The sequence below is a fragment of the Chiloscyllium punctatum genome, chromosome 5 (assembly GCF_047496795.1).
Source record: "Chiloscyllium punctatum isolate Juve2018m chromosome 5, sChiPun1.3, whole genome shotgun sequence".
NCBI classification, from domain to species: Eukaryota; Metazoa; Chordata; class Chondrichthyes; order Orectolobiformes; family Hemiscylliidae; genus Chiloscyllium; species Chiloscyllium punctatum.
Genome location: NC_092743.1, coordinates 64,941,468 through 64,969,342, shown reverse-complemented (window position 1 = coordinate 64,969,342; position 27,875 = coordinate 64,941,468). Strand labels below are relative to the sequence as shown.

The 27,875-nt window shown below is 43.2% G+C and overlaps 1 protein-coding gene across 4 annotated transcripts in view; it reads left to right on the top strand.

Annotated features, from left to right (window-relative positions):
* Window positions 1–27,875, top strand: part of LOC140477127 (nucleolar protein 4-like) — a 343,324-nt gene that overhangs the window by 52,964 nt on the left and 262,485 nt on the right. For all 4 annotated transcript variants that reach the window (XM_072570460.1, XM_072570458.1, XM_072570459.1 and 1 more), the window contains 2 exons: window positions 4,353–4,464; window positions 15,805–15,917. In XM_072570460.1, the coding sequence (XP_072426561.1) occupies window positions 4,353–4,464; window positions 15,805–15,917 (225 nt within the window). The remainder of the gene's footprint in view (window positions 1–4,352; window positions 4,465–15,804; window positions 15,918–27,875) is intronic.

The following is a 27,875-nucleotide window of genomic DNA, read 5'->3' as shown; positions in this document are numbered from 1 at the left end:
CCAATTGGGTTGCTTCACTGGCAGACAACTCCATCGAGGTAGGATATGCCAATGCTGCTTTGATATCCAGGTCTCTCCTGATTAGTAGCTTGGGTGGCTTTGTGGTGGAGACCATAACCCAAAAAGTACCGCATGGTATTTTGACAGAACCTTCTGAACATACAATGTTTTGCTAACCTCTTTAAGGCAGCCATGAATTGGCTGATGGACTCTCTTTCATGCTGTACCCATTTAGAAAAATGGATACGCTCTGCGATCATTAGCAGCTTGGATGCAAAGTAATTTCCTCACACTTTGCATAGCTCTTGAAATGTCTTCTCTGTGGGTTTCTCTGGTTGTGTCAGACTCCTTGCAATTGCAAAGATCTTGCTCCCGATGGTACTTTTAGAAAAAAGGTACCAAGATATCCTCAGCCATTTTGTTCAATTCTTAGAACAAATTAAAATGTTTCTTGTATAAAGATCAGTTTTCTGACTCTTCACCAAGTGGTCCCATTGCTCCAAACTGGTCTGCTATTTTTCTTTCCCACCACCACCGGTTGAGTACGGTAGTTACTTGCAGCCCGGGACCCCTCAGTGAATGGTCTCTATGTCGGCTGCTTCCTCACTGACTGTGCTAGTGTACCATTCCTTACTGACATCACCTGCTGTCCGAGTACCGAAACGATTGTGCTGTGCATCAGCTTCAGTAACTCCCGGGTACATATTCTCTTCTTCAGCTGTGGGCCTGAGACCTTCATGGATGTCACGCTTGGCCAGCTCCCTTGTTTCTCCTTTCCTGGTGTTGACTGTGGCCTAAGTCTCTTCATGAGTGCTTTCTTCAATGGTACTTCCTTACACTGTTTCTAAAGTCAGAGTGATGTCACCTTCAGAGCAGAAAAATAGTTTTTTGCACACAGTTCATGGGCGATATCTTACTCTCGTCGCCAGTTGCTATGTTGTTGTATCGATTGGAACCAGGAATTATAGACCAGGTAGACAAATGATAAATCTGAACAGGAACTCTTTATAATGATGTTCACACTTCGACAGCTGGCTCTAGACTAGACCCAAGCACCATCCTTTGGGTCATCTGACCAGCCCTCTTAAAGGGGCATTAGTAGTGCTGGGAAAGCACAGCAGTTCAGGCAGCATCCAAGGAACAGTAAAATCGATGTTTTGGGCAAAAGCCCTTCATCAGGAATACAGGCAGAGAGCCTGAAGCATGGAGAGATAAGTGAGAAGAGAGTGGGGGTGGGGAGAAAGTAGCATAGAGTACAATAGGTGAGTGGGGGTGGGTATGAAAGTGATAGGTCAGAGAGGAGGGTGGAGTGGATAGGTGGAAAAGAAGATAGGCAGGTAGGACAAGTCATGAGGACTGTGCTGAGCTGGAAGTTTGGAACTGGGGTGAGGTGAGGGAAGGGGAAATGAGGAAACTGTTGAAGTCCACATTGATGCCCTGGGGTTGAAGTGTTCTGAGGCGGAAGATGAGACGTTCTTCCTCCAGGTGTCGGGTGGTGAGGGAGCAGCGGTGTAGGAGGCCCAGGACCTTCATGTCCTTGGCAGAGTGGGAGGGGGAGTTGAAATGTTGGGCCACAGGGCAGTGTGGTTGATTGGTGCGGGTATCCCAGAGATGTTCCATAAAGCGCCCTGCTAGGAGGTGTCAAGTCTCCCCAATGTAGAGGAGACCACATCGGGAGCAACGGATACAATAAATGATATTAGTGGATGTGCAGGTAAAACTTTGATGGATGTGGAAGGCTCCTTTAGTGCCTTGGATGGAGGTGAAGGAGGAGGGTTCTTTAGCTGTGGGAGTCGGTGCGTTTGTAAAAAATTTCGGTGTCAAGTTGGTTGTCATTAATGGAGATGGAGAGGTCTAGGAAGGGGAGGGAGGTGTCAGAGATGGTCCAGGTAAATTTAAGGTCAGGGTGGAATTCACAGCTACTTGGATTACACCTCTTCCCACCCTACCTCCTGCAAAAATGCCATCCCGTATTCCCAATTCCTCCGCCTCCGCCATATCTGCTCCCAAGAGGACCAGTTCCACCACAGAACACACCAGATGGCCTTATTCTTTAGAGATTGCAATTTCCCTTCCCATGTGGTTAAAGATGCTGTCCAACACATCTCGTCCACATCCCACACCTACGCCCTCAGACCCCACCCCTCCAACCGTAACAAAGATAGAATCCCACCCAGTGCTCACCTTCCACCCTATCAACCTTTGCATAAACCAAATCATCCGCCGACATTTCCACCACCTCCAAACAGACCCCACCACCAGGGATATATTTCCCTCCCCACCCCTTTCCGCCTTCCGCAAAGACTGTTCTCTCCGTGATTACCTGGTCAGGTCCATGCCCCCCGACAACCCACCCTCCCGTCCTGGCACCTTCCCCTGCCACCACAGGAATTGCAAAACCTGCGCCCACACCTCCTCCCTCACCTCTATCCAAGGCCCCAAAGGAGCCTTCCACATCCATCAAAGTTTTACCTACACATCCACTAACATCTTTATTGTATCCGTTGCTCCTGATGCAGTCTCCTCTACATTGGGGAGACTGGACACCCCCTAGCAGGGCGCTTTAGGGAACATCTTTGGGACACCCGCACCAATCAAGCACACCACCCCGTGGCCCAACATTTCAACTCCCCCTCCCACTCTGCCGAGGACGTGGAGGTCCTGAGCCTCCTCCACCGCCGCTCCCTCACCACCTGCCGCCTGGAGGAAGAATGCCTCAGCTTCCGTCTCAGAACATTTCAACCCCAGGGCATCAATGTAGACTTCAACAGTTTCCTCATTTCCCCTTCCCCCACCTCACCCCAGTTCCAAACTTCCAGCTCAGCACTGTCCCCATGACTTGTCCTACCTGCCTATCTTCTTTTCCATCTATTCACTCCACCCTCCTCTCTGACCTATCACCTTCATCCCCACCCCAACTCACCTATTGTATTCTATTCTACTTTCTCCCTACCCCCAGCCTCCTCTCATTTATCTCTCCACCTTTTAGTCACTCTGCCTGTATACCTGATGAAGGGCTTTTGCACGAAACGTCTATTTTACTGCTCCTCGAATGCTGCCTGAACTGCTGTGCTTTTCCAGCACCACTAATCCAAAATCTGGTTTCCAGCATCTGCAGTCATTGTTTTTACCTCTTAAAGGGGCAGCCAACTGCATACATAACAGTCACACGTTTAAATTTTAATCAGGCTTATAATTGCATTTTGGGAGGCTGATTTGCATATATTCTTAAGCATTTTGCCTCTTGATGTCAGGGAATTCACTCACAAGGAAACCTGCCTCTCAGCACCAGGGTCCCAGGTTCGATTCCAACCTTGGGTGACTGTCTGTGTGGAGTTTGCACATTCTCCCCGTGTCTGCGTGGGTTTCCTCCGGGTGCTCCAGTTTCCTCCCACAGTCCAAAGATGTGCAGGTTAGGTGAATTGCCATGTTACATTGTCCATAGTGTTAGCTGCATTAGTCAGAGGGAAATGGGTCTGGGTGGGTTACTCTTCGAAGGATTAGTGTGGACTTGTTGGGCCGAAGGGCCTGTTTCCATGCTGTAGGGAATCTAATCTAATCTACTCATAAAATGGTGGCAAGTATGCACATGGCAGGTTGGAGAGGAATTTGGAAATGTTTAAAACCCCAGAATTCTTTCTAATATAATGGAGACAAACTGATGGCATTGATAGGTTATGTATGTTTGTTACCCACAACCTTTGGTGCTTTCAAGTCATGGTCTCAGTGGCATAGCACAACAGAACACTTCTAAGAGTGATCAAGAGCCAGAATTGCCCAATTAGCTGTTCCTGCCATTTCTGGAGTAAGTCCAAATTGGTCTTTGTATCACAGTTACCAAAAGGGTAGGTGCAGAGTTGTGCTGTATTCTTCAAGGATGTTTAATTTCATTCGCTGGGTGGGGTGTCATTAGCTCAGACAACATTTATTAGTCATCGCTATCTGCAGCCACTTTGCAGAGGAGGACTGGCACATCCAATGTCTATAATGATAACGATGATTCTGTCAGGTTGATTATGTCAGGCTGTTGCTTGGATAGTCTGTTATTCAGCCCATCAATTTAGGCCTTCGTCCCAGATGATGGTAAGAAGGACTTTTCAGGGTTCACAAGATTGAGTTTGCTGTTGTCATTTCAGGTGTCTAGATTGATAACAGGTGGTCCATCTGTCTATTTTTGAGATTGAGGGAACTACAGTATCTATATGGATAGCAAGCTTTTTACATATGTTGATTAGCAATTTATTTTGTTTACAATTACATAATATTGTAGAAGTAGAAACCTTAATTTTTAGACTATAAGATTTTGAAATGTATTTAATTGAGCATGATGATATTTTTATGATAAATTACAGATTTCAGAGACCTATGCCTTTTTGCCACGAGAAGCGGTAACCAGATTTCTAATGAGCTGCTCGGAATGCCAGAAGAGAATGCATTTGAATCCAGATGGTGCAGATCATAAAGGTAATAATTTGTTGATATTTGATTCAGTGTGGAATGATTCTAAGACTGACTGGGTAATTTTTTAAACTAAATTTTTAAATTTTAAATTATAAAACAGCTTTGTTATGAATGCTTTGAGCTCAGACAAATCTAGAGAAGCACATTAGTTTCTACTAAACTGATTTTCTGAGTCTGGATGTTGCTTTTCGAGTTTTGAAAAAGTAGATGATTATTTGAAAAATTCAGAAATGGACTCTGCTGAAAACTAGCCATTTTACCTTAGTACAAAAACAGTAGAACATTTAAAATACAACAAGGTTGTGAAAAACAGTTTATATAGTAAGATAGTTGAATAATCCGAGGGAAACCACATGTTCTTTATAAAGCTTTTTTTAGTAGTGATTTTTAAGAAAGAAAATCAATATAAACCAAAACTTAAAATATGATATCAACTTAATATGGATGTAGTAATTAGTGCAGAGCTACTCTTCTTTCCAAACATATTAAAGATGTAGCTTTTTGTTTTCTCTCACCTCCCCCATCACATCTGTAAATCTGCTTTTGAACTTCCCATTGGTGTGTAGGCATACATGGTGCTGCCCTAATTTCCTTAGGATGGGTGCCTATTCTTTTGTTTTTACCTTTTTGTGAAGATATTTAATGTAAAAACAGTACTTCCTTGGCCACAAATAGGATCATGGTAACATTGGAAGTTAGGGAGATAATGTGTTACTTGGTAGCATCGTCCTTTTAAAAAAATGGTGCCATGGCACTGTCTCTTCACTTTGATGATTTATCTGTGTTTGCTTCAAACAGGGCTAAGTCCAAGCACAGTGATATTGTCTGTGGCCAGCAGAGTTAGTTTTCCCCAATAAGCGGATATTGCTTTATAATACCTCAAAGGAACATCCTTTAAGCGTGTTGCAAAACTGTAATTTCTGGGAACTTATTTTGCTAACTTTCTTTACTTCAGACTCAATCCTCTTAAGCTTGCCTTTGGTCAGCTAGTTTTAGAATGGACGTTGCGTGCAATTCTGGTCTCCTTCCTATCGGAAAGATGTTGTGAAACTTGAAAGGGTTCAGAAAAGATTAACAAGGATGTTGCCAGGGTTGGAGGATTTGAGCTATAGGGAGAGGCTGAACAGGCTGGGGCTGTTTTTCCTGGAGCATCGTAAGCTGAGGTGTGACCTTATAGAGGTTTACAAAATTATGAGGGGTATGGATACGGTAAATAGACAAAGTCTTTTCCCTGGGGTCAGGTAGTCCAGAACTAAAGGGCATAGGTTTAGGGTGAGAGGTGAAAGATATAAAAGAGACCTAAGGAAAACCTTTTCACACAGAGGGTAGTACATGTATGGAATGAGCTGCGAGAGGAAGTGGTGAAGGCTGGTATATTTGCAACATTTAAGAGGCATTTGGATGGATATATGAATAGGAAGGGTTTGGAGGGATATGGGCCAGGTGCTGGCAGGTGGGACTAGATTGGGTTGGGATATCTGGTTGGCATGACGGGTTGGACCGAAGGGTCTGTTTCCATGCTGTACATCTCTATGACTCCATGACTTTCTCTGATTTGATGTATATGGCAACTTTTTCCTGATATCCAGTCTTCAACAAAAAATGCAGGAAGCAAAAGCTTATTCACTAATGGTCTACCTTGAAGAGAAATGCTTATCCCCCAAGTACAAAGAAATTCTTCCAGGGAAATGCATTGGAAATGCTGATTATTGTGCTGGGATTTATTTACTGGTTTTAGAAGCTTTTGTATTGATTTGAATAGTCGGGAAAATGCAGAGCTTATAAAACTTCCACTCACCATTATATAGAAGCCTGTTCAAGTTGAGTTCTACAGTTGGGCAAGTGGCACCTATCTCTGCACCTGTAAAGGCTTCTGAACAATCTGCTAAGTTTGGTAGGGATGAGAAGTATGCATCTGCAACAACCTGTTGAAATTTCAGGGCAGTCAACAAATGTAAAAAGCTGTCTTCATTACCCTGTCGTAATTCCATCCTTATCCAGCTTATATAGCATTAAAACCTAATGTATATCACAGATGAATGTTGGACAAGAATGAAGAGGTGATTAATCTCAACAAGTGCAAAGTTTTTGATTTGGTATTGCTTTCCTTTCTGTCCCTGCAACAATTTAATTTTATAAAGATCATCATGAATAAGCAGAATGTAGACTTGAGGTTAAAACACATCAGTCATGATCTTATTGAATGGTAAAGCAGGCTTGAAGGGCTGAGTGACCTAATGTTGATCCTTGCTTGTAATCGCAGCAGACTGGCTGCTGTTGTTAAAAGGTAGAGTTAAGCTTTAGATTATTTAAAGATTATTCTGGTTAAAGGTTATTAACAGATGTGAGTTGTGGATCAAGGTGAAGGAAAGTGCAGCAATTGCAATTGGCTGTGTATGTAATGACGTGTCAAGCTAAAGAATCACTTTATAGTACAGAACTATGGCTGAAAAAGGAAACAATTGGCCTAAACACAAAGATAGCCAACAAAATAGCCAACTGCAAATGTACAAATACAGGCTCGGTGACGTCTTGCATCAGATGTCCCCAAGCCAAAATGCATCAGTAGGGTCATCTGTGCATGTGCAGTTGGTGTTCTATTGCCACGTGAACATAGTGACATTGATTGTGCATGAAAAGATGGCCCTAGGGAGGTCGAATTTTTTGGCTAGGAAGCCAGAGACTAAGAATCCAGAAATAAGGTAAAAGTTGGTAAAGTAGCACTGGTTATTGAGCAATGCAGGCAGGCAGCTCTTCATGGTGGACTAGAGGGAAGAGGAGAGAAAGAGAGCCCTGGGTTGAATTTGATCTTGGGGTGAGGGGAAACAGCATCAAGGGCAGTCTCCTTGCCTTTGTGCTCAGCAGTCACCATTTCACTGAATGCCTGAGGGCTGAGTTAACAGGTGCCCCTTTCAATCAGAAAGCAGCTACACTGATATAGCATCTCCAAGTGGATTTTCTGAGCCCATGTGCTCCTTCTGCTTGGTAAAGGTAACGTTCTTATGGCACACAGCTGTTGATTAAAGAAGGGCACTGTTGAAACGTTTCATCTTGCATTCATTAGGACAGAATCAAAGAAAACAATAGTTTATTCCACATGAGAAAAGGCTGCTAATTGATTGGCCAGATAGTTCTTATTGGTCAACATGTTGGTATGGATGTTCCCCTTGCTTTTGTTTAAATTAAAAAGGTGCAATGCCTGGACATATTCTTTTGTGTTTGCAAAAGACCACACCTTGCATATAAATGGGTGTACCTTCTAGTAATGATTGCAAACCCAGTAGATAATCTTAAATTGAGGTTTCTGTGAAGATATGTAGCTCAGGTTGTAGTTGGATTTGTTGGTCAGTCCGCTGAGTCGGTTGATTCTTTTGCAAACATTTTGTCCCCTAACTGGGTGACATCTTCAGTGCTGTCTAGCCTCCGGATGAAGTGCTGTTGTTGTGATCTGCCCAGAACCTTTACGGTTCTGCCTGTCATGGTGGGTGGTTCTGTTTCTGGTTTTGTACTGTAGTGATCTGTAGATGGGGTCTATTTCAACATGTTTGTTTTGCCTGTCCCTTAGGACAAACTGGAGAAAGTGAGGACTGCAGATGCTGGAGATCAGAGTCAAAAAGTGTGGCGCTGAAAAGCACAACAGGTCAGGCAGCATCCAAGGAGCAGAAGAGTCGATGTTTTGGGCATAAGTGCTTCATCAGGAATGATGAAGCGCTTATGCCAAAACGTCAACTCTCCTGCACCTCAGATGCTGCCTGACCTGCTATACTTTTCCAGTGCCACACCTTGTGACCCATAGAACAAACAGGCAGGAAACTTTCTGCCAGAATAAATGAGCATCAGTTTGCAATAAAGCGACATGATCAGTTCTCCCTCATGTCAATACACACAAACAATAAAGGACAGCAATTCAACTGTGACAATGTTACAATACTGAGACAGACAAAACAAAGACAAGCTCAGGTATTCCTGGAGGTCTGGTATTCATCTACTGGTGCCATAAACAAATATGTTGAAATTGACCCCATCTACAGACCACTACAGTACAAAACCGAAAATAGAACCACTTGCTGTGACAGACAGAACTGTGTAAATTCTGGGCAGATCACAGTGCTTCACAGAGGCTGCACAGCCCTGAAAATGTCACCCAGTTGGGGGATAAAATGTTTGCCAAAAAAAACTGGCTTGCACTGACCAACAACTCCAATCTTAAATTGATTGTCATGTGATTCTTAGCACAGTTTCATGGCAATCTTCATCAGATACTCCAACCAAAGAAGCTAAATAAGACATGGCTGGTCTCCTAGATCTCTGTTCTTGGAGTGTCCCATTCACAATGCTGTGAAGAAAGAAGGTCCAGGATTTTGACCCAGCAGTAGTGAAGGAATGTCGATGAAGTTCCAAGTTGGAGTGGAGATGAATATACAGATGGTGATGTTCTCATGCATTTGGTGCCCATATGCTTATGGATGGGAGAGTTTGTAAGGTCCTGACAAAGGAGCTGTGGCAAGTTATCGCTGTGCATTTTGTACAAAGGAGCTGTGCATACTGCTGTGCACACATGATGAAACTGCCACTGTATGTTGGTGGTGAAGGAAGTGAATTTTGAAGGTCGATGGGGTGTCAGTAAAGTGGGCTGCATTGTTTAGGATGGTGTCCAGCTTGTTGAGTGCTGTTGGAGTTGCACTTAATCAGACGGATAGGAAGTATTCCATCATATTTCTGGGTTGCGCTTTGTAGATGGTGGACAGACTTTGGTGAATCAGGAGATTCCTAATATACTCTGATATACTCTTGTTATCACAACACTTATATGGCTCATCTTGTTCAGTTTCTGATCAATGGTAATTTTCAGGATAGTGATGGTGAGGGATTCAGTGAGGGTACAATAATTCCATTGAAGATCAAATGGCGATTGTTAGATTCTCTTTTGCTGGAAATAGTCTTTTGCCTGTCATTAGTGCTACACAAATGTTATTTTCTACCTGTCAGCTCAAGTCTGGATGTTATGCAAGTCATGCTATATGTAGTATCTAACAAGTTACAGATGACACTGAACATTTGCAATCATCAGTGATAATTCCCATTTCTGACATTATGCTGAAGGGAAGGTCATTGATGCCATGCTCAGTCAAATGCTAGCTTTATGTCAAGGAAAGTTATTCTTACTTCATCGCTGGAATTTAGCTCTTTTGTCCATGTTTGGACCAATTCTGTACTGAGGTTAGGAACTCTGTGGCCTTGCAGAACACAAACTAAATGTCAGCAAGCATGTTATTCCTTTGCAAGTACTGCTTGACAGCAATGTTGATGATCCTATTACCTCGTCTACACTCCTTCAGATGTTTGCTCTGTAGCCAACACTTCTGTCTAATGCTCCTGCAATCTCTTTAAAACGGTTTAACATTTGTACACTCGTCTAGTGCAGTGTGTTCATTTTCTTTCATTGCACTGTTTCTAATGTATGAAACTCTTTCTGTGGTTTGATAGTGCTGAGTCATGTTAACAGCTGGGATTTTAGTTCCGTAATCTCTTTCAGGTAATTAGACATCTCTAGTTCTTGCTTAATTCTAATGTTTTTAGACTCCATTTGAGGCTCAGATCGAAACTTCTCTAAGGTTTCTAAAAAACGTTTCTCAGCTGTAGAAACTTTGTAACTTAAACTTCTGTTTCTTTACTAAAAGAAAATGTGAATGCTGCTGAGATTCAATCAGACTCCAGTCTATGTTTGTAAGATTCATCACCTCTGATCAGAGCTTTTAATGTTGGCTTGATCCAATTTGGACTTGTCTTTTACTCCCTAGATAGATTTTCGCTAGCTGCTGGTCATTGTTGAACTATTGCTTGTTAGGCTGTTGCCATGGTTTAACAATTTTCTTTGAATTAATCAAATTCAACTTGAAATTGTTTGCTCATTCATACAGTTGAGTTCTGCCAGTAGAGGGACTGTCCACATTACATGAAACTTCCATGAGAATCTATGTTAAAATCTGAATCCACTTTGTGCTTGTGGATCTGTTCTTCTCATATGACGCTGCCCACCCCACTTGCTGCCTGTATATACTTCCTTGATTTTCATTTGTGTTTCAACTACCACTAGTTCAGCTTTAAGGTGTCATCACATTAGATTTTACGATTTCCTCAAATTTGTGACTGGCCATTGCACATAGCCTAACGCTGGTAAATCCATGATTACTACCATTACTAGAGGAAAATGTGAATGCTTCCGTAGTTTGCTTCTGAGATTCAATTACAGACTTCAGTCTGTGTTTGTACAGATTCATAACTTCTGTCTTTTAATATTGGCTTTTATTGACTTGATCCATTTTTGATTTGTGTTTAGAAGGACAAGGGTAGCAGACACATTGGAGCATCACTACTTGTAAATTACCCTGTAAGCCACTCGCTCACCATCCTGACTTGGAAATGTATCGTCATTGATTCACTATTGCTGAGTCAAAGTCCTGGAACTCCCTCCCTAATGGCGTTGTGGGCATATCTACCAAAAATGGATTGCAGGAGTTGAAGAAGTCAGATAACCACCACCTGCTCAAGGGCAACTGGGGGCAGACAATAAGTGCTAGTCCAGTTTGTGACGCCCACCTCTTAAGATTCCTCCTCCTTCAGTTCAATTTCCTGCAGTTTCAGTAAAAGCCCATACTTTTCTAGTGAGTGTTAAGTTGTAGCTGATGGCAGCTGAGCATTCAGGATATCAGTCTCATTCTCCATAGCACTCTGGTTTTCATCCCACGAAGGATTTTTAAAAATTGCTTATGGTTGTTTTTCTTCGTCATCAGTGGGTACAGTGCTATAGCATGTAATTTGATGTCTTGATCACATTTGAGGAGAATCAGTTTTTTTTGCTGGCAAAAGAAACAGCAGAGATTTCAGCAGCATTACTACTGTTGTTAAAAAGTAAACACAGATCCAGGACCTCTTGGTCTCACTAATGACCAGCCTCTGTGGCGTGTCTGCAACTGTTCCATGCAAGGCAGTCAGTGTGCTGATGTCATTTGCAGTATTGACATCTGGCTGCTGAAGTCACAGCCATGCACGGAAATTGGAGGTCTGCCCAGAAGAAAGAAAAGCTGAATTACTGGGCCTAGGGTTGGAACTTCTGCAGCAGAGCTTCTTTCAGAGTGTACTCAGTCAATTTCAGTTTCTTTTGCAATTTCTAAACAAAGAAGATTCAATACTCTGCAACTGTCGTTGCTTAATAAAGAAGAGTGGTGGCTACAGCTGATATCTCACTTCAATTGTGCCACAGCATCTGCCATCTCCCTCTAATTTCAGGTTACCTGAAATTGAATGGAAGCTGATCAGTGAAATTCAAATATCAATCCCTTAGCATTAAAGGCAAAAATTCCATTTTCCTTCTTGATTAAGTGATGCGTCCACATGCTAACTTTTTGTGTTTCATGAACAAAGTACCAGAATTCTTTTGTGTTGTACTGTTTAGGAATATGTAGGAATAATTTAGGAGCTTGAGGCAAGTAAGGGCTGAGCACAAGGTTAATAATTATTTGCAACTATTGTCTAAAACTACAAACATATGCTCGGTAGGATGAAGTTAAGCTTGCAACTTCTTGCATCATGTCTTAGTCCCATGTAATTTGACATCATCATGACATACCTCTTTACACACAAGCTTGATAGCTATTGTCAGAACATTGGTACAAGGGTCCGCTAAACCTTAATTCTACAAGCAGCTACATCTGCTGTTTTGTTGATATGGTACCAGAAAATTAAATGTGTGAATAAAATTAGGAAGGGATTGTTATATTTTCTGCCCTCACCCAACATAAGAACATAAGAATTAAGACCAGGAGGAGAACATTTGGACACTCAGTAGTTCATGATTGATCCGATAGTAGTATTAATCTTCACTTTCATGTTGTGACCACTACCTCCCTCTCCTTCCCCAGTGTATAACCATTGTATATCTCTTACAGATCAAAAACCTATCTAACTTGATCTTGAATGTATTCAGTGACCCAGTGTCCACTACTCACTGGAGTAAAAAATTCAAAAGGTTTGCAAATTAAGTGTTATAAGTAAGAAATCTACCCTTTTAGTGTCCATAGATAATTATTTCACAGTGCGTGATACGAATATAATCTTTTTATTGGAAGTGTAGTATTTCTGAAAAATTGGGAGAATGATTCCTAAGGGAGATAACTAAAAGTTATTTCTTCAGTGCCAGTCTTTTTTTGCTTGAATTGGCAGTTGCTGCTCAAATAGTAACAATTTCAAGTAAGAATGATTTAAAGTTGTTTAAGTGTAGACAGCAAAGACCTGTTTTCTCCATTCCTTAGTTGTGAGTAAATTATGTTTCTAGTTGATGATTTGTTGTTTAACCACTTAAGTGATTGATTGTCTTAATTCTAGATGCAATACTGTTTTCCAATTCTAAGTTTAGGATTTGGTTTCCTACTACCTGTGCTCACAACATAGCTTACATTTATACAGTAATTTTAATATAGGAAAATAAATGATGTGAAGACAGTCAATGCCAATTTGTGGAAGGAAAAATCAAGAGAGATTACCAAAGAACATAGCTGAAGAGATGATATTTAATGATCTTAAAGATGAAGGATAAGAGTTAAATAAAATACTTGTTATACAAGTGACAGGAATAACAACCTCTAACAAGAGAGAATCTAACCGTCTCTCTTTGACATTTACTGGCAATGTTATGGATCAATCCCCTACTGTTAACATTTTGGGTTTACCATTGACCAGAACTGCATTGGACCAGCCACATAAATTCTCTGGCTACATGAGTAAGTCAGACTCTGGGAATTCTGCAGCAAGTAACTCTTGCCTCCCCATATCCTATCCATGATCTACAAGGCACAAGTTAAGAGTGTGATGGAATACTTTGCACTGTTCTGGAAGAATGCAGCTCCAGCAACACTCAAGAGGCTGTACACCATCTTGGATAAAACAACCCACTTGATTAGCATCTTATCTAATACCTTCAACATTCACTCCCTCCAACACTGATTCATTGTGGCAGGTATGTACAAGATGCATTACCACAACTAGCTTAGACTGTTTGATAATACCTTCTAAACCTGCAACCTGTAACCATTAGAACATAGAACATTACAGCGCAGTACAGGCCCTTTGGCTCTCGATGTTGCGCTGACCTGTCATACCAATCTTAAGCCCATCTAACCTACACTATTCCATGTACGTCCATATGCTTGTCCAATGACGATTTAAATGGACTTAAACTTGGCGAAGCTACTACCGTTGCAGGCAAAGCATTCCATACCCTTACTACTCTCTGAGTAAAGAAACTACCTCTGACATCTGTCCTATATCTATCACCCTTCAATTTAAAGCTAGGCCCCCTCATGCTCGCCATCACCATTCTTGGAAAAAGGCTCTCCCTGTCCACCCTATCTTACCCTCTGATTATCTTATATGTCTTTTATTAAGTCACCTCTCAACCTTCTTCTCTCTAACGAAAACAGCCTCAAGTCCCTCAGCCTTTCCTCGTAAGACCTTCCCTCCATACCAGGCAACATCCTAGTAAATCTCCTCTGCACCCTTTCCAAAGCTTCCACATTCTTCTTATAATGCGGTGACCAGAACTGTGCACAATACTCCAAGTGTGGCCGCACTAGAGTTTTGTACAGCTGTAGCATAATCTCATGGTTCCGGAACTTGATCCCTCTATTAATAAAAGCTAAAACACTGTATGCCTTCTTAACAACCCTGTCAACCTGGGTGGCAACTTTCAAGGATCTGTACCTGGACACCGAGATCTCTCTGCTCAACTACACTAACAAGAATCTTACCATTAGCCCAGTTATTTGTATTCTGGTTACTCCAACCAAAGTGAATCACCTCACACTTGTCCGCATTTAACACCTCAGCCCAGCTCTGCAGCTTATCTATGTCTCTCTGTAACCTACAACATCCTTCGTCACTATCCACAACTCCACCGACCTTGGTGTCGTCTGCAAATTTACTAACCCACCCTTCTACGCCCTCATCCAGGTCGTTTATAAAAATGACGAACAGCAGTGGATCCAACACCGACCCTTGCGGTACACCACTGGTAACTGGACTCCAGGATGAACATTTCCCATCAACCACCACCCTCTGTCTTCTTTCAGCAAGCCAATTACTGATCCAAACTGCTATATTTCCCACAATCCCATTCCTCCGCATTTTGTACAATAGCCTACTGTGGGGTACCTTATTGAATACCTTGCTGAAATCCATATACACAATATTAACCAGTTTATTCTCATCTACCTGTTTGCTCACCTTCTCAAAGAACATTGAGAAGGACAAAGCATCACAACCTGCGAATTCCTTTCCATGCTATACACCGTGCTGGCATGAAAGTACAGTACTATTCTTTCGCTATTACTGTGTCAGATCTTGGGATTCACCTCCTAATAGTACTGTGGCCATGTGGGACCCCACCACACATACTGACTGTAGCAGCACAAGAGGACAACTCAAGGGCAATACAGGATGAACAATAAATATTAGCCCAGCCAGTGATGTCCGCATCCTTTGAATGATTTTTAAAAACTCAATCATAGAATTACTATAGTGCAAATAGAAACCATTTAGCCCAAAGAGCATTTGACACCCCATCACTGAACACTGCATTTACCATATGAGGCAATTTAGCATGGACACGCCACCTGAACTGTACATCTTTGGACTCTGGCAGGAAATCAGAGCATCTTAAGGAAACTCACACAGGCACAGGGAGAACTTGCAAACTTCATCCAAGGCTGGGATTGAACCCAGGTTGCTGGCGCTATGAGGCAATAGTGCCAAATACTGAGCTACCATGTCGCCCAGGTTGTTTAACAGAGAAATTATACAGAGTGAGGTCTAGCTGGTGAATACACAACCACCAATGTTGAAATTAACTGCGGGAGGAAACACAGAGGAAACTGAAAATAGCAAAGGGTCGAGAATAGAACATGCGTATGTGGGAAGCATTGTTGACCCACTAAAGGTTATGTATCTATAAAGGGTAATGTCTAAAGTAGGATATATTGCATATTCAGAGTCAACATTTGAGGGAGCCAAAGGTGGTTCGTGCTCAAAGATGATGGGATGTGGGCGTGAATGGAGGCATCAAGGGAACCAAAAAGAAATTAACTTCTGTTTATTGAAATGGTGGAAAGTGAAATAATTTGGCTTTGATTTCAACATAAGTCTGTTTTATCGTTGACTCTTATTTTCTCTTCTGGTTTGGATCCATCAATCTTATCCTGTTGGTAATCAGAACATTTTGGCTTTCTTTGAAACAACAGCATGCATTCAATATCTTTTTCATGTAAATTTATATTTCCTCTTTTCCAGAAAATGAAAAACCTGCTTCTTTGGTGACCGGTATGATAGACTACAATATGCCTATAACAATGGCCTACATGAAACACATGAAGCTGCAGTTATTGAGCTCTCACCAAGATGAGGTACAGCACTTCTTAAAATAATAAACATAGCAATGACACAAAACAAATTATTCATAGCTATAGAGACTTTAATTGAATAAATACAGTATTTTGTGTTGAAATTATTACAATTTTAAATGCATAATATTGGATAGAGTTTGATTTGACCTTTACTGTTGATGATGTCGGAGTTGAAGAGTGTGGTGCTGGAAAAGCACAGCTGGTCAGGCAGCATCCGAGGAGCAGGAGAGGCATAAGCTCTTGGAAACACACTAATTGGATGTTTATTGAGTGGAAGACTTTTCTGTTTGAATATCTGACTGGCTGACTTATTGGTGCCTTGATCATTAGAATCCCTACACTGTGGAACCAGGCTCTTCAGCCCAACAAGTCAACACCGACCCTCCGAAGAGTAACCTACCTAGATCCAATCCGCTACCCTATATTTACCCCTAACTAATAACCTACCCTATGGGCAATTTAGCATGGCCAATTCACCTAAACTGCACATTTTTAGATTGTGGGAGGAAACCAGAGCAGCCAGAAGAAACCCATGCAGAAATAGGGAGAATGTGCAAACTCCACACAGACAGTCACCCGAGGCTGGAATTGAATCTGGGTCCCTGATGCTGTGAGGCAACAGTGCTAACCACTGAGCTACCGTGATGCCCTTCACCGTGACCCATTCTAAGTATAATTGATAGCCTCTTGAATATAAGGGAATTCATCAATGGCACAGATACCAATGATCTCTGTACCTGCAATGATTCAACTGCCTCAAAATGGCTGCAGTACCTACTTAGTGAAAGAAACCTCCATGATTTTCCTAACAATGTCACGAACTGTGATATGTTATCTCAATCTGCAGTGGTTCCCTGGAACTATCCAGGTGCATAAGAATTAAAGGTGACGGTGACCTTGATGGCTGTAGGTAAGGGACTATCATGGGGCATTGAGGCATCAAGTAATTGTGAACCAGAGTGCAAATGTTTGAGTCTCCAATGATCCTGACGCTCTGTTATATTCAGGTGGCTGACCTTTGTGTGGTACACCAAATGTCCTGTAGCACTTACTTTCCTTTGCAACCTCTCACTATCCTCTTCCTGACAGGAGAATGCATGTCCTGAAACTCCTCACTAATTTGTCCAATGTCAGATGCTTCTACTGAATCCTAGGTTTTGAGTCAGATATGGTAAAAACAATGACTGCAGATGCTGAAAATCAAATGCTAGATTAGTGGTGCTGGAAGAGCACAGCAGTTCAGGCAGCATCCAACGAGCAGCGAAATCAACGTTTCGGGCAAAAGCCCTTCATCAGGAATAAAGGCAGTGAGCCTGAAGCATGGAGAGATAAGCTAGAGGACCTCCAACACACTGCATCCACCTGGACACCCCGCTCTGGCCTATTACCTGCCCTCGACCTCTTCATTTCCAACTGCCGCCGGGACATTAACCGCCTCAACCTGTCGTCCCCCCTCCCCGACTCCAACCTCTCACCCTCACAACGCGCAGCCCTCCAATCCCTCTGCTCCAATCCCAACCTCACCATCAAGCCAGCGGATAAAGGGGGCGCAGTGGTAGTCTGGCGCACTGACCTCTACACCGCTGAAGCCAAACGCCAACTCGAGGACACCTCTTCCTACTGCTCCCTTGACCATGACCCCACCCCCCATCACCAAACCATCATCTCCCAGACCATACAGAACCTCATCACCTCAGGAGATCTCCCACCCACAGCTTCCAACCTCATAGTCCGGGAACCCCGCACTGCCCGGTTCTACCTCCTTCCCAAGATCCACAAGCCTGACCACCCTGGCCGACCCATTGTCTCAGCATGCTCCTGCCCCACTGAACTCATCTCTACCTACCTTGACACTGTCCTATCCCCCCTAGTCCAGGAACTCCCCACATACGTTCGAGACACCACCCACGCCCTCCACCTCCTCCAAGACTTCCGTTTCCCTGGCCCCCATTGTCTCAGCATGCTCCTGCCCCACTGAACTCATCTCTACCTACCTTGACACTGTCCTATCCCCCCTAGTCCAGGAACTCCCCACATACGTTCGAGACACCACCCACGCCCTCCACCTCCTCCAAGACTTCCGTTTCCCTGGCCCCCAACGCCTTATCTTCACCATGGATATCCAATCCCTCTACACCTCCATTCGCCATGACCAGGGCCTCCAAGCCCTCCGTTTTTTCCTCTCCAGACGTCCCCAACAGAACCCTTCCACCGACACTCTCATTCGTTTGGCCGAACTGGTCCTCACCCTTAACAATTTCTCCTTTGAATCCTCCCACTTCCTCCAGACCAAAGGCGTAGCCATGGGCACACGTATGGGCCCCAGCTATGCCTGTCTCTTTGTTGGCTATGTAGAACAGTTGATCTTCCGTAATTACATGGCACCACTCCCCACCTCTTCCTCCGCTACATTGATGACTGCATTGGCGCCACCTCGTGCTCCCGTGAGGAGGTTGAGCAATTCATCAACTTCACCAACACATTCCACCCTGACCTTAAATTTACCTGGACTATCTCTGACACCTCGCTCCCCTTCCTGGACCTCTCCATCTCCATTAGTGACGACCGACTTGACACTGACATTTTTTACAAACCCACTGACTCCCATAGCTACCTGGATTACACCTCTTCCCACCCTATCTCTTGCAAAAATGCCATCCCGTATTCCCAATTTCTCCGCCTCCGCCGTATCTGCTCCCAGGAGGACCAGTTCCACCATAGGACACACCAGATGGCCTCCTTCTTTAGAGCCCGCAATTTCCCTTCCCACGTGGTTAAAGATGCCCTCCAACGCATCTCGTCCACATCCCGCACCTCCGCCCTCAGACCCCACCCCTCCAACCGTAACAAGGACAGAACGCCCCTGGTGCTCACCTTCCACCCTACAAACCTTCGCATCAACCAAATCATCCACCGACATTTCCGCCACCTCCAAAAAGACCCCCACCACCAGGGATATATTTCCCTCCCCACCCCTTTCCGCCTTCCGCAAAGACCGTTCCCTCCGTGACTACCTGGTCAGGTCCACACCCCCCTACAACCCACCCTCCCATTCTGGCACTTTCCCCTGCCACCGCAGGAACTGTAAAACCTGTGCCCACACCTCCTCCCTCACCTCTATCCAAGGCCCTAAAGGAGCCTTCCACATCCATCAAAGTTTCACCTGCACATCCACCAATATCATTTATTGTATCCGTTGCTCCCGATGTGGTCTCCTCTACATTGGGGAGACTGGGCGTCTCCTAGCAGAGCGCTTTAGGGAACATCTCCGAGACACCCGCACCAATCAACCAAACCGCCCCGTGGCCCAACATTTCAACTCCCCCTCCCAGTCTGCCGAGGACATGGAGGTCCTGGGCCTCCTTCACCGCCGTTCCCTCACCACCAGACGCCTGGAGGAAGAACGCCTCATCTTCCGCCTCGGAACACTTCAACCCCAGGGCATCAATGTGGACTTCAACAGCTTCCTCATTTCCCCTTCCCCCACCTCATCCTAGTTTCAAACTTCCAGCTCAGTTACTGTCTCCTTGACTTGTCCGACCTGTCTATCTTCTTTTCCACCTATCCACTCCACCCTCTCCTCCTTGACCTATCACCTTCATCTCCTCCCCCACTCACCCATTGTACTCTATGCTACTCTCTCCCCACCCCCACCCTCCTCTAGCTTATCTCTCCATGCTTCAGGCTCACTGCCTTTATTCCTGATGAAGGGCTTTTGCCCGAAACGTTGATTTCGCTGCTCGTTGGATGCTGCCTGAACTGCTGTGCTCTTCCAGCACCACTAATCCAGCATTTGAGTCAGATATGACTCTTCTTCAGAACTTTCCTTCAATTCTGAAGATAAGTCATATCAGACATGAAATGATATCTGTTTTTCTTTTCACAGATGCTACCAGATCTGCTCAGTTTTTCCAGTATTTTCATTTATTATTCTAGATATTCAGCATCCATATTATTGTGCTTTTCAATGGATTCATCCCATTTCCTGAATTATTTCCTCAAGGCAGTACTTTGACCAATCAGAGTCAACCTGCTAGATTTGAAAATTTAATCAAAGTTTGGCAGTTAACTGCTGAATCCTCTATGGTTTCATCTCTTCCAAACAGAGTTCACTTGACAACCAATCAATACTCCCCTGTCATATGTAATATGTTGTTTTCCCTTTACATGGGCATTTCTTGCAAATTGTCCTGATGATTGCAAGATAAAAAGCTTTGACAAATGTGTCTTTTCAGCAATACCCAAGTTTAAGAATTGGTGGAACATTATGCATACATTTTTATTTCAGAACTGACCATCTTCTGCTAACTTTTGTTCTTGTTTCAATTAAAATATATACAGTTTTGTGCAGGTCACTGAATAGTTCACACTGAACAATAGAAGAGGTATAACTTTGTGAAAAGCATTTGACAGCATAATAATCCAAAACAAGTCAAACTAAGTAGTTGGAAAAATGTTGACCACACACATTTTCATGGTTTGGTGACCTTTTAAAAATATTGTTTGTGAGAGATTGGGCTGAATCTTATATTTTCTGGCTAAGGTTTCATGGAGAGTCTCACTCTGGAAGACCAAGCGAGATCTTTCACTGTTTCTTAACAAACTTGCGTTATTATGTACCTATAACACTGCTCTGGTCTGATTCTAGCCCCGTGCTACCACATGCCATACTCTGAACAATCTCCCCTGCTAGGATACTCTTGAATGAACCTGCACCCCCGTTGCTGATACCATCTTTAAATGGCTATTATGCACCTGGACAAGTAATTTTAGTCCAGAGCAAGCCTGCATAGCTTCTGATATTTGTCCTGGGCATGGCAGAGAAGGAACAAATTGATGCCCTGCTTTGCAGGCAGCGACTTGCTGATCCTGTGCTGACTTTCACATCAAGAATACTTGCTATCTAGTTTGCTCGCGGCGGTGTGATGTATGGTTTATAATATAATTAATAAACAGTAATCCCCCTTAATAGGCAACTGGCTGCTACCCTCCTCAGTTTGAAGGGTTGAAACGGTCAGGCAAGATGGGCATGCTGGGCCTGTTCATCTCTGGAGAGTCCTGAGTATGGACTTCTGAGGGGGCCTGTGCATGATTTCTCCTCTGGCTAGGTGCATCTTGGCACCACCATGTCTCTCTGTGAGGAATAGCCATCTCGAAAGTTCACAAATCCCCTTGTCACTATGTATGTGATTCTCAGGGCCAGTGCCTTGGGCAGCAGAGTTCACATGCGCATATATGTGTGTATGTGTGTATGTGTGTATGTGTCCAGCAGACCCTGATGGTTCTGGACCTCGCTCTCCATCGCTGTCCATGGAGGCAGACAGGTGATCATACGACTTGCTGTGACGCTGCAGTTTCTAGGCAGTGAGGGCCATTTTCCCCCACATACCTGTCTGTAATTCATATTCCTCTCTGTGCATGTGGATGAAATCTCTGATTGTACACAACTGGGCCCTCTTTGGCCAAGGGCTGACCAGGTACTTGTTCTCTACAGTTATCCAAGTGCCAGCAACATGGGATGTTTCTTTCTTGGATAACTATGGAGCTGTCGTAGTGATGTCATCACCAGACTATAGTCCCACACTTTCAAAGGTTAATACTCCCACTAATGTAAAACAAAAACCAGAGATTGCTGGAGAAATTAAGCAGGTCTGCCAGCATCTGTGGAGAGAAATCAGAGTTAACGCTTTTTCAGAACACCACTGAGTTGCTGAATGTTAACTCTGATTTTTCTCCACAGATATTTCCAGACCTGCTGAATTTCGTCAGCAATTTCTGTTTTTATTTCCAATTTTCATCATCAGTAGTTGTTTGTTTTATTTCTATGGTGTTTTCTGAGTTGGTGGAGACATTTGAGAATGGGGGGGGGGGGGGGTGGGGTGGGGGGGGGGGGGGTGTTGGAGGCTAAGAGGCAGCCTTGCTGATGTTTCCTCTGAAGTCTAGGTACTCATCCTCAGAATTTAAGAGGTAGCTTCTGGGGGCCATTTTATGACAGTGCTCATCGATATGCTGACAGTAACTGCAAACAAAGGAGGGAAGGCATCATGGCCAGTGGTTACTAGTGACGTGCAATGAATGAGATTAGCAGTGGGGTTACTGTGAAAGTTACATTGGAATGAAGAATGGTACCTATTTGCATGGATATATATGTTTTAGCATCTCTGCAAGGACTGGTCCCAGTTTTCTCCTGTGAGGGCAAGAGTTACATAAAGACCAAGATTAGAAATGGGAGCAGAAGTAGGTCTTTAACTGATTGAGTCTGCTGCACCATTGAATGGAATTGTGGCTGATCTGATAAACCTCAACTTTACTTTCCTGTGTTTTCCCCATTAATCTTGGTTCCCTTACTGATTTCTGGATTTTGTCCTCAGAGTGGTTTAACAGTCAAATGTTGGGTTTGGGGGTCTTTCTGCCTGTTATGAGCAGATTTCTTTTGTAATTAGAGAAAAGGTGGAATTAAATGAGGTGAAATAGGGCATTATAGTTGTTAGTGTTGGTGCAGATGGGTGAGAATTGGTGAGGTCTCCTGAGCAATTGAGTAGCTAACTCCGAGGGTATGCAGGGTTATTAGTGTGGGAAAATGAGGAATGGCAGAGTGGGCAAGGGCAAGGTTGCAGGCCACAGTGAGAATGTTAGAGCGTGAACCTTGGTCACAGGTGGGGGATGCAGTGGCAGAGACGAATGAGTTTGAAACACAAACAAAAGTTCTTCCAGGTCTGAAGAAGGGTCATTGGACCTGAAACATCAACTCTGCTTTCTCTGCACAGATGCTGTCAGACCTTCTGAGTTCTTCCAGCAACTTCTGTTTGTGTTTTTGATTTCCAGCATATGGAATTCATTTTTTTTTAATAGAATGAGTGTGAAGGTGTCAGTTACCTTTGCACAGTGGAGAAGGTCGTATATTGCACCTTCTTATGCAATATTTTTCCAGACCATGGAGATGGCACTGACCTGAATGACAACATCAGACCAGACTGTTAATGTCTGGTGATGTGGCTTCTTCTGCTGTTTTGAAACCAGTGCTCAAAAGGATGGCGATAGGTTTTGAAGACCAAATAAAATGACACCAATAGCAAGCATCATGAACAGTTGTTTGAATGAGGAGTAATTGAAGTTTGACTTGCAGACAATTTGGAGCCAGGGGCTATGCAAATGTAACTTTTGTTGGCAATAAGTTGCTTGCTCTATCGACTAGTGACCAGATATCAATGACAGAAACCTTTCTCTTTCCAACAACTGTGTTATTGGTTCTCGGTTAACTGAACGACTTTGAATTGGGAATAATTTCAAGAAAGAAAAGTGTTCAGTCCTTTCTCGGCACGGGAGTGATCTCTTTGTTTTCTGCAGTCAAAAGGTACTGAAATCCTGAAGACACCATTTATCTTTCCTGCAGCAATTGTTGTAAGCTGTGACTCTTAACTGATAAGTCAGAGGCTTTTAAGAGTGAAGCAATGTGCTGACGAACAGGAAAGACAATGATCTTCTCAACAACATAATCTAGGAAGAGAGATTTCTAAACTGTCTTTCTAGCTTTTCCTTCTGTTCATAACTTATTTTATCCGGACTATTTGTGTGTGTGTCAGGGATGTTTATTGTGGGATTTGAGTTTCAGTTATATGCCATAGAGTCACCCTAACAATTTCTAACAGTTTACCTGTAGCTAGAGTTTATGTACTTTTCGAATAAATAATGATTCTTGTCCAGTACAGAAACCTGGTCTGTGTTTTCTATCAATTTGGGTCTTAAAGTCAGATAAATTGGATAACTTTGCATACTTTATTAAATCTTTAACGGGTGTGACACTGGGAATAGTGGGACTAAATTTCCAGTGTGTCATCCCAGTCAGTTGTAACAAACTTTGAGGACATTTGACCCATGATTGGATTGGAAACAGAAGTAATGAGTATTTAGGTGTGGTACTGGCAGATAGTACATAAAGGAAAACATGAGGTTATGAATGTGTTTGAGGCACAGGACTGTAAACAGTAAAGAATTTCCTGCAGGTGACAGAGTTGTTGCTAGCAGTCTTAAAGGAAATTTCAAAATAAAGCTTGATTGCCTTGGCAGATAAACTGGATGTAGCTTTGCTTGACAGAGCCAGAAAGTCAGATGTAATTGAGGTACCAGCAAGAAATTTGGGTTTACAGAAGTGCAGAGGAGGCTGAGTACTTCCTGTCGTAAAATGTTGTGTTACGACGCAGAGATGAACTTCTCTGTTAATTAAACCAAACACCCAGAAAACTTTGTAATCTGCTAAAATATGAGTAACAGAGAACTCACCAATTTAAAGAAAATAACATCAATTTTTTTACTCTAAAAGTGAACATTAACCAACAATACACCCCTTCTCTTAACTGCTTATTATCTGCCTCCAATTCTATAACAATATTCTGTTCCAGAGACTCTTATTAAAATTACATCAACTTAATTTCAAAACTACACAGTAGCTGTCCTCTTTTGTCTTCCCTTTTCTGGCTGATGATCTCCCTGGATCATTTTCCATTTTATTGCGTGTATGTTTTATATGAAAAGGTACCTTTGATAGAGAATGTTTCCTAATTTCTTGGAGAGCAACATGTTAGCTCTCCCTGCATTTCTGTCTTGATGGCAGTTATTCTCTGACCAATTTTCAAAATGTCTGCATTTTAGATCCCCAACATCAGGTTGTCTCATTGGTTCGATGTTGGCAAAACAATAAATTCAAACTCAATTGGCTTTTAGTTTCCTGGGGCATAATTTAAACTGATTGCTTAAATTTGAATTGTTAAAACAGCAGCTAATACTCACATATCCATTTCACAGTCAAATGTTACATATTTGCAATTTTCCAGTACACTCTGGGACTGTCATCTAGTCATGTACACAGGTGCTTGTACGCTGTCAGTTCAGAACAGCATTCACTCTCTCTTAAAGGGACAGTATGTGCCTTCAACTTTATAACAGTTGGAATCAGCGATATTTGGTTACAGTTGAAACAGCTTGAACTTAAGGAGAAAATGAAGAAACTAGAGATGGCAGAAAAAGATAAGTGAAGGATAGAGAAAGATAAGGGAAGGGAAATGGAATTGAAAAAGACAGAAATATGGAAGTGAAATCTAGAATTAGAATTGCAAAAAGAGAAATTGGAATGATATGAATATATGCTTAAAATGGCACACTTGAACCTGATGGTGTCAGCTCTTGATGTAGGCTCTTGTGGGGAGAATTTTCATCATAATCTGAAGTCCAGTAGTGAAATGTTTAAGTTTGCACAGGCCCTATCAAAATTTGAAGAAGAGGATGTGGAGATATTCTTCATGTAATTTGAGAAAATGACTAGGAAAATGAATTGGGCAAATAACAATTGAAAAATTCTTATGCAGAGTTGACAGATAATGTACAGAAATGAATACTTCATTGTCTTGGGATTATGACTTAGTTCCATACAAGGTAATGCCTTAGGCAGATTGGCAAAGGTTTCAGAATTTAAGCAAAAAGCCTGGGCAAACCTATTTTGAATTTGAGAGGGTTAAGCAAAGTAATTGCGACAGGTGGATAAGAAGATGAAACCACATATGAAGCTATGTAGAGCCATCTATTTCAACTGTCACTCCCACTCCCCCCATGACATGTTCATTATGGGCCTCCTCCACTACCTACACAAGGCCACCTGCAAACTGGACGAGGAACACCTCATCTTCTGCCTTGGGAGCCTAAAACCACATGGTGTCAACACTGAATTCACTGGTTTCCAAATCTCCTCTCCCTCCCCATCCCATGCCAGATCCAACCCTCCAACTTGGCTCCACCTTCTTTAGCTGAAAATGTGTTGCTGGAAAAGCGCAGCAGGTTAGGCAGCATCCAAGGAGCAGGAGAATCGACGTTTTGGGCATGAACCCTTCTTTAGGAATGAGGAAAGTGTGTCCAGCAGGCTAAGATAAAAGGTAGGGAGGAGGAAGGACTTGGGGGAGGGGTGTTGGAAATGCGATAGGTGGAAGGAGGTCAAGGTGAGGGTGATAGGCCGGAGTGGGGGTGGGGGCGGAGAGGTCAGGAAGAAGATTGCAGGTTAGGAAGGCGGTGCTGAGTTCAAGGGATTTGACTGAGACAAGGTGGGGGGAAGGGAAATGAGGAAACTGGAGAAATCTGAGTTCATCCCTTGTGGTTGGAGGGTTCCTAGGCGGAAGATGAGGTGCTCTTCCTCCAACCGTCGTGTTGCTATGGTCTGGCGATGGAGGAGTCCAAGGACCTGCATGTCCTTAGTGGAGTGGGAGGGGGAGTTGAAGTGTTGAGCCACGGGGTGGTTGGTCCGGGTGTTCCAGAGGTGTTCTCTGAAACGTTCCGCAAGTAGGCGGCCTGTCTCCCCAATATAGAGGAGGCCACATTGGGTGCAGCGGATGCAGTAAATGATGCGGGTGGAGATGCAGGTGAATTTGTGGCGGATATGGAAGGATCCCTTGGGGCCTTGGAGGGAAGTAAGCGGGGTTTGGAAGGTTAAGATTCCCTGCCATTACCACCCTATTTATTATTCTTACAGATATCTGAGGTTTCTTCAAATATTTGCTTCTCAATTTCCTGCTGACTATTGGGGAGGGCATATATACAATCCCAATAAGGTGATCATCCCTTTCTTATTTCTCCGTTCCTCCCAAATAACTTGCCTAGATGTTCTACTCTCCCTCCTCTTTTGCCCCTTTTCTATCCTTCCTGTAGCGCCTCTACCCTGGAACATTACGCTGTCAAGCTTGTCCTTCCCTGAGCCATGTTTCTGTAATTTTTATGATATCTTAGTCCCATGTCCCCAACCAAGCCCTGAGTTCATCTGCCAGAGCTCTTGCATTGAAATAAATGCAGTTAACATTTCAGTCTTACCTCGTTCTCTGCCTTACTTTTGCTTACCTTGACCATTTAACTTGCTGCTCTTCTCTGTTGTACTAGTCTCAGTATCTTTCCCACTGTGACTGTGGGTTCCTCCCCTTCACTTCCACCCATCTCCAACTCCCCCCAAGTTTAAAGCCTTTGAGTAGCACTGGCAAATCTCCACGTTAGGATATAGATCACTTTCCGATTCATGTGCAACCCCTTCTATACAGAGAGGTTGTGCTTCAGAAGAGATTGCAATGATCCAAAAATATGAATCCTGCCAAGTACACAAGGTCCTTAGCCATACAATCATTTGCCCTATCCTCCTCGGAAAAGCAACCCTGAACACTCTGCTTCCTGCCACTGAGCCAACTGTGGATACAATTTTCCCAATTTACCTGGATCTCATCGGCATCCTTTGCTATCTACCATGTGGGATCTTATCCAAAGCCTTGGTAAAGTCTAAGTAGACTACATCAAAAGCGTTATCCTCATCTACATACCCGCTCACTTCTTCGACAAATGCAAGCAAATTAGTTTGACGTGATTGTCCCTTAACAAAACCATGTGGACTGTTCTTGATTAATCCCTGCCTCAACAAATGCAAATTAATTCTGTCCCTCAGAGTTACTTCCAGTAGCTTCCCCACCACTGAGGTTCACCTGACCAGCCTGTAGCTCCCTGGTCCTTATTCAATAATGGTACCACATTGGCTGTCTTCCAACCCTCTGGCATGTCACCTATGATCAGAGAGTAATTGAACAATTTTGAAAGCGTCCCTGCTATTTTCTCTCTTGCTTCACTCAACACCTAGGATATATTTCATCGGGCCCTGGAGATTTATTTACTTTTAAGCCTGCCAGACCACTCAGAATCTTCTCCCTGTCTATGCTAATTTCTTTAATTGTATCACAGACCTTCTCCCTGATTTCTATGCCCTTATCATTCTTCTCACTAGTGAGCACCGACCCAAAATATTCAATTACAACCTTATCTACATCCTCTGGCTCCACGTACAAATTACCACTGCAGTCCTTAATGGGCTTCCTCTTTCCTTCATTGTCCTTTTACCCTTCATGTACTTGTGAAGCAATTTAGGATTTCCTTCGATTTACCTGC